A 12,621-nucleotide genomic window follows, 5' to 3' on the forward strand; every position below is an offset into this window, starting at 1 on the left:
CTGCATCTTGTTTCAGGTAACGGCTTTGTGTAAAATGTATCCCCGCAAATAGATTTTGTGACAGATAGGGGGCGCTATAGCTCCCTTGAACCCTTGTCTATATTGCCAGACACTAGATAAAAGTCCAAAAGTAGACTTTATTAATTCTGCTCAGTGCACAAAGCACCCTCCCCTCCACAATACTCATTAAATCACTAATCACAAACACAATAAACTCTCCACCACTCCCAGACGCGTTGCCACCCTTCCACCCAGCTCAGCTCCCTGTCTGGGAGTTCCCAGAGTCTTTTTATAGTCCCTGACCCAGAAGTGTTTCCCATCCTTCAGTCCATTATTCCTTATCATTCCCGGGTCAGATAAAAAAAGTTCTTTTCTTCACCCCGGAAGTACGTCATCTCTCCTGTCGCTGTGACTAAGATGCACTTCCGGGTTATAGGGCACAAATGACTCTCTGGGCCTCTCTGCAGCGTCCTCTGTTGGCCCCTGTGGTATCTAGCAGGGCTGTAGAGGAAAACACCATTGTTCATGATTCCCTGCTGGTATCCGGGGCACCTCCATGCTGCAGGGAGAGATCCATCTGGCGGCCAGGGGGTATTGGCCGGGATGAAAAGCCAGCCGTGGACCACAATGTTTTGGGACGAACTGCAGTCCCGATAGCTAATGTGAATCTTTACCAACAAAACTGGGAAAAAAAATGTACAGTTTACAAGGCATATGAGAAATTAACACACCAGACACACAACAGCAAGTTTATAAACATCCATCCATTGTCTAACCCGCTGAATCCGAATACAGGGTCACGGGGGTCTGCTGGAGCCAATCCCAGCCAACACAGGGCACAAGGCAGGAACCAATCCTGGGCAGGGTGCCAACCCACCGCAGAGTTTATAAACACTGCTGACAAAATCTAAATATGGTAGAACAAATAGGAGTTTATGATAATTATATTTCTCAAAATAATTGACAAAGTTGGCTCTAAAACCAGTTTTATTAATTAATATCACCTTACAAATTTAAGCAAGGTATACATTGTTTCATCCAACAACTTTTTTTCAGATTGTAGCAGCTTAGGTAACATAAAGTTCATTCAATGGATGTCACACTTAGGCAGTTTTAATAATTACAGCTATTGTGTTTTCTGTTCTTTGTTTCTTGTTACAGTATGCTTGTTGTGGAGACAGAGGTGGGGGGGGGGTCATAGAACATCAAACAGCAAAATAAAAGATAGTGTCATTATATTAAAAAAAATGCAATAAAACGTTTAGTTTAGATACTAAAGAATGCACCTGTTACTGATTTGCTGTTATGTAACAAGATCTTAACAAGGACTTCTTTGGGTCTTCATAACACTTATACAACATCAGTAGTTCGGTTATTCATCTCTCTGCAGTGTGGCATATTGAAATGATGTAAAATGACTTGTTAATATGAAGGAATCACTGGTCTTATATTAAATATGCAATATGAAGAGAAATGCATCTCAGCTAAGCCACCTCAGACCACTCCAAAGTGAAGTGTTGTTAGTCAGTCACATTGCAGTGATGGATAAACATTTTACTGATATTTTGTAAGTGTTACAAAGACATAAAGACATGTTTGTTAAGGTTTGTTACATAAGAGTAATTGAGTGATAGATGCATTTTTCAGTATCTAAACTTAAGTGTTACCAAAACATCTTAGCAGGTGTTAAATAATATTTTTTTAAACTGGTGCACTGAAGTCTTTAAGAAGAAAAGGAACAGTAGCCTCCCCCATATTGGAATGTTGCTTTAGTTCAGCAAGCTAAGCCACTGAGGTGTGGGCTGGAGTTGTGAAATGAGGTCTCTTACAGTGGGCATCTGTTGTATCTTACTATCTGTTTGCTTAAACAGGAGACAGTGTAGCAAACGTAAGGCCAGAACCTTTTCAAATAAGTGTTTTTATGTCACATTTCCCACACAGCAAGAAAGAGTGATGCTAGCCACTCATGCAAAAAGAACTGTGTTTAAACTCAGCCTGTTAAGTTGTAAATGTCTTTAATTTACAGGTGTGCTGAGTTACATTTTAATATATTGTATACTCAACATATTAATTACCATTATCACTTTAAATATGTTGATCATATGTTTCAAATTCTTGCATGCGTAATCCAGTGCCGTTACCTATACCTCAAGTCATGTAGGTGTAGAGCCTATCTCAACAAACAAATCTCATCAGGACAAAGACAACCCTCACACACTCACACTCTGCAAATCTGCAGTTGCCAATGAACTTAAAACACTTGTCATTAGGATGTGGGAGGACAACATACTACCCAAAGAAAATTATATGGAGTTAAGCTGAACATAGAAACTCCACATAGCTAGTGACTGGCCTAGAATTTGAACCTTGGGTTTAGAGCTGTCAATGAACAGCAGCTTTTTATTGTGCAAATGTCTTTACTTCTCTATTGCATTAAACATTACTCTGCTATTTAATTAGACAAGATTAATACTAACATCAATACTATTAATCAATACTAATCATACTCTAATATACTTTTTAAAATTCTAATAGAAATAAGAAATACGTGTGAAAAATGTAAATGGCTCTCCTCTTCATAAACGGAGATGCACACTATGCTAAATGTTGCTAATTCTGAATAAAAAAGTTTCAACATATGTGCTTCTGTTTTCTGAACACACTTTTCCAGTACAAAGTCAATAGCAGCCAAAGCCTTTTTCGGCAATGTTAGGTGTAAGGCAGGAAGAAACAGAAGATGGGATACATATAAATCACAATAGACAGTTTCCACAGAAAAAAACTTAGAATCACCATTTATTCTAAAAATTGCTGGAAGAGTCATCTAATGTGACACAGCCTTTAGCATGTCGAAGGCAGTTCCAGAGAAACGCCTAATGTGAGATACCCAGCAACTCAATCCAAGTAGTCTGCGACTCGTCTACAGTCACGGGAGCCGCTTTGTGAGCATGAGAGCTGACAACCAATGAATGCTCATCCAGGAGTACAATGCATAGAATGTAGTGACAAGGAATAGGGAACAGAAGAGAATCTTGCTTGTCTGTCTGATGTCTCGTGTTTTACATATTAAAACAGAATGCAAAAAAGAGAAAAAGGGCCACTGATATGGGCAGGCAACAAGATCAACAACTGTGGTTGCCAAATACCCCGTGACTAGAAGTCATGTAATGTGACATTGACTTCAGTAAACTGATCTCTATCCAGGGGTAATTTAATTCTGCCACACAATTAGTCAGATCTCTCAGGCTTTATGATTTCCAACACAATTATTTGATATGACATTCTAGAAGGTGTGGTGAGAGGTGAGTGCTTAGTCTTTGATAGCTAAACCTGCTTTACCACCCATAGTAGTGAGCCTGTTGTTAAACTTCAAGTTGTTCAATGTACATATTAACTGAACTTATAATATATCAGAAAATATACATCAATATATAGAGTAGTTTGAAAGGGCAATATTGGCAAATTAAGATTGCATGTTTGAACTACTGTATAATATAATTCTGTCAAGGGATTATGATGTGCTCTTATTAAATGCTCAGCAACACTTTATAATAACTTTAATTACTTTCATTAATAAACCTGTTCTAACCTTTTCTACTTTAAATTAGGCATTGCCATAGATCTACAACTAATAAATAAATGGCTTGTAAAGATTTACTGTAGATAAGAATTGCTTATTTATTAGTTACTGATTAATGGAGGTTATTATAGTTATAAATGACCATTTCTAGAACTTTTTAAATGTGCAGGCCATTGATATTAAATATGCATGAAGTAATAATTTTGTTAAGCATTATGTAACTGTTTGTTAAAGAGTTGGTACTGTAAATTATAATAAAGTCTCACCTTTAACATTATTGTTATTCATTTTTACTTTCCCACAGGTCATCTATTGTTGCTTGAAAAAACGAAGAGGAACAATGAATGTATTCACTATCGGTGGATCATATTATTCCATGAATGACCGGGAAGAATACCCCATGTATACATCACACACGCATTTTGAGCCCCCCAATGGAAGGAATAACTCCTACTACATAGTAAGAATTGTCATTTCATTAATAATCTCAGTGGTTTCTTATCAGAAAAATAAAATGAATGAATGGGAGAGAGCTGTTTTTGTCTTGCCTTCCGGACTATTAAGTGCTTGGGAATTTTTGAGATACAACTGGAAGAATTTCGAAACAGTGTTCTCTTCAGGAGTTGTTCAACATGGGAGTGCTTTTTAAATAGACTGATACTGAAAATATGTAATAAGTATTGTTGTACTTTCCTTAGTTGGATTCCATTATTTAGCTTAATAACTTACTTCTGATCATTTGGTAGTTTAGAAGATTTCTCTAACACCACAGAGGACAACTGTTGCCCATCAGCCGATCTCAAAGTGTTAGACAGGATTTAAATCAGTTTCTTGGCCAAAAAACCTCAACAAAACAGCCATCAAGCATTTTCCACGTGTATGTTTTTAGAGTGACTAGAATCTTGGCTACAATCAAAACAGATAATAACGAATATTCATTTTGCTTTCTGCTTGTCATCCATTCATCTGGTCCTTTATGAATACATCCACAAATAGCTTTGGAAGTAAATTATATTTGAAGGGTGAAACAAGGACTGTCAGAGAGTTCCTGTGATCAAGGGTCTTATGCTAGGGCAGCAGTGGTGTGGAAAATGGAGAAGCGCAAGCAAATATGAAGTGGGTTTTAACTGATTTAAGCATGTTGTGCTGAATGATTATTGGTTGTGCTCCCTACTTTAATAAGACCACCTTAGTTGATGCCAGACATGCACTATGTGTAAGAGTCACAGCAGCATCTCCTCGCACATAAGCATCATCACCCTTTCTGACTTATGGTCCATTTTTACTTTCTCATATACAAAGTATATGGAAAGTATTGTAATCATCCAAAAATTCAATGTCGAGATTTTGATGAATCTCGATGTTTTAGATCTCCCTGACTTTCTCATATATGAACTATAGTGAAAGTACTGTAATTGTCCAAAAATTCCTTTTCAAGATTTTAATGAATCTTGACATTTTAGACCTCCCTGAGTCCAAAAATACTATTTTTGGAATTATGTCTGTGTGTCTGTCTGTGTGTGTGTATGTAAGCACGATAACTTGAGGACGCTTTCACTTAGGTCAACCAAATTTTGCATACAAGTATTGGTTACAAAACGTAGATTTCTATCATCTTTTGGGCTATTTCCGCTAACCAGAAGTGGTACTTTACCTATTATTCATGCAGCTGTAGAGTCCGACTTATTCAACTTTACTTTTATAATAATTGTTCAATATATTATTAATTTGATTTCATTTATTGTTAATGGTTCTTTAATGTACATAATATAAAAATAGAATTATTGTTTTGCGGTTAACTCCTCAAATATCCATCCCCATATCTGAGTATACAAGAAAGTCTAGAGCAGACCACTCCCAGTTTTTTGCTTATTATTAGATAGTTTTGGTAACATTTTAGTTTAAGTGCTGCAAAATGGCATCTGTTACCCAATTATTCTTATGTAACAAGACCTTAACAAATACTTCTTTGGGTCTTCATAAAAATCAGTAAATATTTCTTCATCTCTGTAATCTGGCTTGCTCACCACATCTCTTGGCCTGCTCTGGCCTTCTCTTGACATCACATATTTAGTATAAGACTTGTGAATCCTTTATATTAATGTATTTTATCATTGTGTCGAGACAGAGATTGATACCCTATCCATGGATGTTTTATAAGTGTTATGAAGATCAAAAGAAGCTTAGTTATGATCTTGTTACTTAAGAGTAAATGAGTTACAGATGGGTGTTTGCAGTGCCTTAAGTAAAGTGTTACCGTAGCTTCTTTTATTACTACTATTATATGGTGATTAAATCTGGTTGTTATTTTGACAATACTGTTAACTGTTGCTACATACTAAAGGGCATGTCCTTCATAGAGTGCTGGTTATCTATCATAATTAGCAAATAAATGTTAGGAACATATAAGTCTGTCTGTTCATCCATTCACTAATCACATTTCTAAATGTGCATTCTCCATTAGAATAATCTCAAGGACTTAAGGGATCAGGCTCAAAGAATACAGTAAACACTTCTCTGTTGACACATAACAAACAGCAGAGTTCATTATTTTTTGTAAAGCAAGCTCAAACTGTTCAGAAACAACGGGACTCCACCTAGTCTGCCATCCTTTGATTTCTGAATTAGCTTGCTTATTACCAGATTGTAGGCAGGCAGCAATAGACTCACTAATGTCAAATGTTTCATACATTATAGTGTTGCTTGACCTGATTCTGGTTTGCCATGATGTGCTGTTTTAGGCCAGTTTTGGGCAAACTTATATTACCTCTGTTAGTAATAACACTGCATATATTTATCGAGTGGCTGGCATTGAGAAAGCGCGTCCTAGCAGGTGCCAACGAGACTGCCTGTGATATGCGTGGACTTCAGTAGGTGAGCCGCTGTTGGGAGATCACCTACACATTTTAAAAACATTTAAGAGCCATGGGGAACTAGAGCATAACCTGGAAGCTTTTAGTGAAAAAGCCTAACCCACTCCTGGATAGTATGCCAGTTAATCATTGAACAAACTAACACATGCATATCCACACCAAGCAAAATGAGAGACAGCAGCTAATCTAACATGTGTACGGTTTGGACCTTTGTGGGACCAGGAGAAAATCTCCTTAAATATGGGGGAAGCAGTATGAAGACTCCACTCCAATAGTAACCATGGTGGGAAAAAAACAAGCTCTTGCCCTGAGAGCCAGCACCTATAACTGTTGTGCTACCAACTTCTCTCACAAATTTATTTGTTTGAACCTGCCTTGTTTCAAAGGCTGGCATCCTCCAAATAAGAAGAAGTGAACATTGTTCATATAAAGAATGAAGGAGTGATGGAAAATGCCCAGTAGACAGGTGATACTACCAAAAGTTCACAATTAGTTATCTTTCCAAATTAATTCCAAAATGAATATACTCTATTTAAGAGATAATTTAGTAAGCTACTATAATCAAGGCCTAGCTAAATATTAGGAAGTGTGTTATAGTTGGGGATGTGATTAAAAGTAAAAGTAGTTAATTCAGTGGATATTTAGTTGTATAAATATATAAAACAGAACAATTGTCCATTATTAGGCTTGGAGTCCCATACACATGTGTAAGATGGTCTTCCTAAGTGTTGCTCTTCAGATGGCTGTTACCACAAACCAGCAGAAAGGGTAGTCACCTGGACAGTGCTGGACTGTATAGCCTGTTTCAGTTTAAATGGTTCATTTTATCTGTTGTTGAGTCAACATGAGCATATGCTTCATTTCTTGATTTCTTGCACTGCAATCTTGCAGTAATGGGTAAAATTTCGTAAACTGTGTAACTTTCAGAGTAAATGTCCTTATTGGGCCATGAGTCCACATGACATTTATTGAGACATTCTTCTGGTCACATTCCTTTAATAGGTATATCAAGTTGAAACGTTAAAGGTGGTTCATTTTACACTTCTGCCTGCTACACTCATCTTTTGTTTTATTTGTAATATTCCTTAACCTTAAATGGCGGTTCCATTGTGACACCTAACAGTAACATAATGTCTGCTCTTATTTAAATATAATCAAATAATCAGCTGAAGGATTGTTCTCAAATGCCATTTACTACCACAGTTGCTTTTATACTTTAAGTGATGTATCCAAAAAAATCAGTCTGTTTCCTGAAACTGATCAATTAGCCCCTTGTTTTCTGCTCTTAGCTGAACTCCTGACAGATTACTGAAATGACAATGAGTCCTCTGCTGTCTCTTCATTTTCATCACACCGGGGTAAAGACAATAGATGAGAGCTAATTTGCCTTTTTAAGCTGGTGTGATATGATGAAGCTGATGCCAAGCATGGCTGGTATTCTTTCATTTCCTAGCTGACTTGAATAGCTGTGGGGCTCACTTAGAATTTCTATAGCATAAGAGCGAGAAGAATGTGATAAATAAGGCTGTAGGAATGCGATGTCCATCTGTTCCTATTCCGTGTATTTGTTTAACCTTTCCACTTTTATATTTGCTGCTTGTCTTGCTGAGGGTTTGCTCATTTGCTTTAGTTTTATACTGTTTAGGCAGAAACACAGTTATGTTTGTTGTAGCAGACACCACATATTTTCCAGACAGCAGCAGGTGACCATTTGTGGTAAGTATTGTGTTGTGATAATTTTGCCAGTGCTAATTCACAATTTATTCCAGAAGCTGACGCTAAGAGATGTATTTGAATTTATTTAAAATGTATTTATTTTTCAGTCTGTTATAACTTTAGGAGCTTTGAGTAAGCAGTGTGGCTGCAGTACTGAATTCCCGATGCTTGACTCACTTTGTGACCCTGAACAATTCACACAACTTGCTAAGGTCTTAACAGTCAGGCAAAAACCAGCCTTGAATGGAGCACAGGACTCGCTCACACACACAAACACACAACAATATCACGAATGGTGAATTAACTTGGTGTTAAGTAAACCTCGCTAGTGATTTTGCTCTGTGCCCCCACACAAGCTCATATGTGGCCAGTTCAATTGCTGATGAGCTTAGCCCTAACACCTTTGAGAAGTGGAAGGAAGATGGAGTGTCACACAGACAAACTGCATGTCTTTTAGGTTTGCAGCTTCCAGGTTTGTTGTATCTTTTAATTACTGAAGTGTTAATATCAGTTTACTATTATAAGCAATGGAGAAAATTAAAACAATGAAGATGAGATAACTTGTCTGTTGCTCTGTAGCATGTCCTGGAATTGTAACGCTGCGAGTCTGAATCTTAGAAAAGAGTGTTAAAGGAAACACAAAAGACAGAAAAAGGTTTTTGAGTTTCACCCTGTATATTGTAAATGGTGTAGAGAAGCAAACAGCAATACTGCCAAGTAATCTCAAAACACTGTCTAAAATGGGATTGACTGGGAAAGGCAAGTAGCTGGCTTTATAGGCTGGGAACAGGTAGAAGTGAGGTCAGTAGGAGGGCATGGCCTGGAGACGGAAGTGGAACCTGGTTGGGGTTTAGGTGGTCTTTTCTTCTGGTGATCTGTAAGACATTAGTGCACTTTGTCAACCCTGACCCAGTGTTTTATCCATAATTAAGCCCACTGACTACCTCCTATGCGCACGTGTGACAAGAGTGATCTGCAGCGAGCATAGCTCAAATACAATTCAATGAACCCTTCGACTTGGTGGAACAGTTAATGTTATTTCTTCAATTATTTTCATGCAGTGAAGAGCTTTCATTCTTTGAGAGAGGTAGACAACATCCACACTGCTACATTTTCTTTTAAAAATGCAGACATCAGTATCTGCTTTCATCTTTTGTCCACTATTCTGTTTTCAAGCTTCAAAAACCAAGACTTTTGAAAATGCTGTCCAGAGTCTACATATGTGTTAAACAGCAGGCTCAGTTTTGAAATGTGCATGGGTGAAAAAATATTTTAGTTTTCTTTTAAATCACAGACTGTAATCATATTCTGATTTGTTTGTTCTTATTATGTGGCCTTTCCCTGATTGGATTCTGCTCATTACTATGACCCATTCCCTGATTGGTCACCCTTCACAATAGAAAATGATAATCTAACATTGTGGACATAGAGCAGTGGCATCCTTTGGCATTTGTTGAGTTGTTTACCTGTATGCATTGTCACAAGAATGAGACATACTAAGATAAAGGTTTGGGATAGCCACTCGTATAATCTGGTATCCTGGCTGCAAAGTCATTTTTTATCAAATAAACAGCACTGATGTGCATACAAATGAGTCCAAAACAAGACTGAGGATTTAGGGAAACGGGACAGGCTTTTAAAAGGGGAGGACAGGAAGTGAGGTCATAAGGGTCAGGCCCATGTTCTTTAGCCATTAGTTCGAGCCCAGACGTGACATCACAGGGGCCGGAGCCAGTAAGGTCTCCTTCCATTGGCTCAGTCCCGGAAGTGACGTCAAGAGAGCCAGATGGAATCTCCCAGGAATGGTCTACAGGGAAGAGAGAAAAAGAGTCAGTGCACTCTGCCAGCTCCCGGCATGCCTTTAGAACTGGTGTCACTCAAGCCCTTTAGCTGCCTCCCATGCGCACGTGTGTGACAGCACCTGAATTGCATTGTGTACAGTTTGAAATGCACATGTGTAAAAGGTAAATAATTTAGCAGTTGCTGAGGATTTGCAATGAATCCCATGGCTATCGGTGTTACCTCGCTTTCAAGGATTTTCTACACATGCCCAGTGTAGCTGAACATCTATGTCATATTGCTTTAATGTGGATGACATACTTTCACTAGTGAGATCATTTTGGTTTAAAAACACTGTTTGAAAATATAAACCTAGTAGTGCAGATGTAGAGAGAGGGACGGTTTCACCCTGGAACACAGGCTGGTTAATGATCAGTTAACAGAGAATTCAGATATGAAGGGAAGGTTTAATTTGAGGATAGCTCATTAGCTGGGTTCCTTAGAGGTATATTTTTTAAAAATAATTGTTGTAATTAGTTTTATGAATGATTTAGATTTAACAGACACAAAAATAGGAAAGAGAATAAATAATAGCTTAACATTTTCAAACTGATTTAATCAAATTCAGGGACAGTGGTGTGTCTGGAGCCTATAATGGTAACAATAATCACATGGCATAAATCAGACCTGGACAGGGAGTTACTGTAATCCTTAAAATGGCTGAGTATAAATGTGTGTAAATTGCTGCATGTGTGTTACATAAATATAATACTGAAAGGTGACAGATGATGAGGTGGAAGAAGGATTTACAAGAAGATTATAAAATAGTTGGATTGGATTCTGGACATTATTTCTACATTGATACCACTGTATCACATTTTCATGCCACTGCTAAAGCTCGATTTGGAAAGATGGCAAGATGATTTTGGATGTATATAACAGAATGATCATTAAGAGTCAGTGGCACAGTGAGTAATACTGAGGGTCCTTACTGCAGGCCGGAGACTGTCTGTGTGGGTGGAATTTGCACATTTTTGCCATGTTTGTATAGGTATTTTTCTAGGCTCTCCAGTTTTCCTTCTATGCCATAAAGACTTACATGTAAAAATGTTTATGAATTTTAAGTTGGCCTGGTGTGGTGGGCATGCTGACTGGTGCCCTATCTATGACTGATCCTGGCTTTGCACCTGACAATGAACTGGATAAACTGCTTAGAAAATGAAAACATCGTACTATGTTCAGAATGTTCTCTCTCATGTGTCTCACCTTATAAGAAACATGTTAGGTTAAACATAACATATTTTTTATTGCATCTTCCTATGAAATGTGCAGTTGTTGAGTTTTATGCTGTGTTTATTTTTCGTTTCTCATAAGGTGACTGCACCCTCCTGGTTATTCATTAGCCACCCTTCTACACCAGTTCACACTGCTCCTTAACTTGTTCACTCTTTTTCATTTCTGCTCACTGCACAAACAGGGATTTTCCTGTTTCACTTTATGAATTAAATACGCCCTTCTGGAGAAGGGCATTTCTTAAGGTTACATAAGCTACCTGAGATAGTCATTCTTCAAAAGTCATTGTTGTGTTTTCTGCCGACGTGGTATAACTGTAATATTGGTTTAAATACACATAGGCCTGAGTATGGCACTGTGTTCATGTACAGCTGAGTGGAAATTACCAACAAGGTCAACTCTCTAATGAGAACTATCTACTGTAGCTCTGCAAACAGCAGTCAGCTACATCTTTCCATCCATCCATCCCTCTTCTGAAACTTCTTTTTTCATTACAGAGTGACAGGGTGCTAGAACATATTCTGGCAGCATCCACGGCAAGGCAGGAGACCAGGGGCCTCATGTATAAACGGTTCATACGGACAAAAATGTTGCGTACGCCCGTTTCCACACTCACATGTATACAAATGAAACTTGGCGTAAAGCCACGCACATTTTCACGCCAGCTCAAACCATAGCGTACTCAAGTTTTCAGCTCGGTTTTGCAATCTGGTAGCACTGCTACTTTTCCTGGGTGGCTTCCCTTTATTTTTTAGATTCATATCCCTGATGCAGCTTTATCAAATACACTGAAAGTAACCGCATATCATTTATTAGTTTAAGGCATCTGATTGTAGTCAACCTGTAACCATATAATGGTGCACGGAATGGCCAAACTATTCCAAATAATATAGCTGCTTTAGCGTTGTTACTCTCAGTGCACCACTGAATATTTTAGCCCAACATATCTGAATATGGAATCACAGCTCTACAGCAACTGATCGGAAAGCTCTACTGCAGATTGTGTCAAGAGCAGAGCAAATTCTCGGGGTAGAGCTTTTCTAGCACACACTGCCTCAGCCATGTGCACAGTCTATTTGAATTTCGGTTTCTTACGGTTCAGAAACAGTTTCATCACACGAGATATAAACACACTCAATCAGTTCAAGTGCTCCCAGTAGAACTGTTTGTACTTATAAGTACAATTACCTCACTGTAAACTTGCACTAAAGTTGTAATATTGTACAAGCTGAGCCACTTATGCTTTCATATTGTATATTTTGCATTGTTTTTTTATCATATTATTATTATTATTATTTTTGTTGTTGTTATTTTACCATTTTATAGGAAAATAAGTTTATGGAGGATTTGCATATTGAATCTCATTGCACCATATAATAA

The 12,621-nt window shown here is 37.8% G+C and overlaps 1 protein-coding gene across 1 annotated transcript in view; it reads left to right on the forward strand.

Annotated features, from left to right (window-relative positions):
• LOC120528217 (uncharacterized threonine-rich GPI-anchored glycoprotein PJ4664.02-like) overlaps positions 1-12,621 on the forward strand; it is an 85,340-nt gene that overhangs the window by 36,390 nt on the left and 36,329 nt on the right. The window contains exon 6 of the mRNA XM_039752321.1: positions 3,885-4,040. Within this exon, the coding sequence (XP_039608255.1) occupies positions 3,885-4,040 (156 nt within the window). The remainder of the gene's footprint in view (positions 1-3,884; positions 4,041-12,621) is intronic.

The sequence above is a fragment of the Polypterus senegalus genome, chromosome 1, assembly GCF_016835505.1.
Source record: "Polypterus senegalus isolate Bchr_013 chromosome 1, ASM1683550v1, whole genome shotgun sequence".
In the NCBI taxonomy this organism is placed as follows: Eukaryota; Metazoa; Chordata; class Cladistia; order Polypteriformes; family Polypteridae; genus Polypterus; species Polypterus senegalus.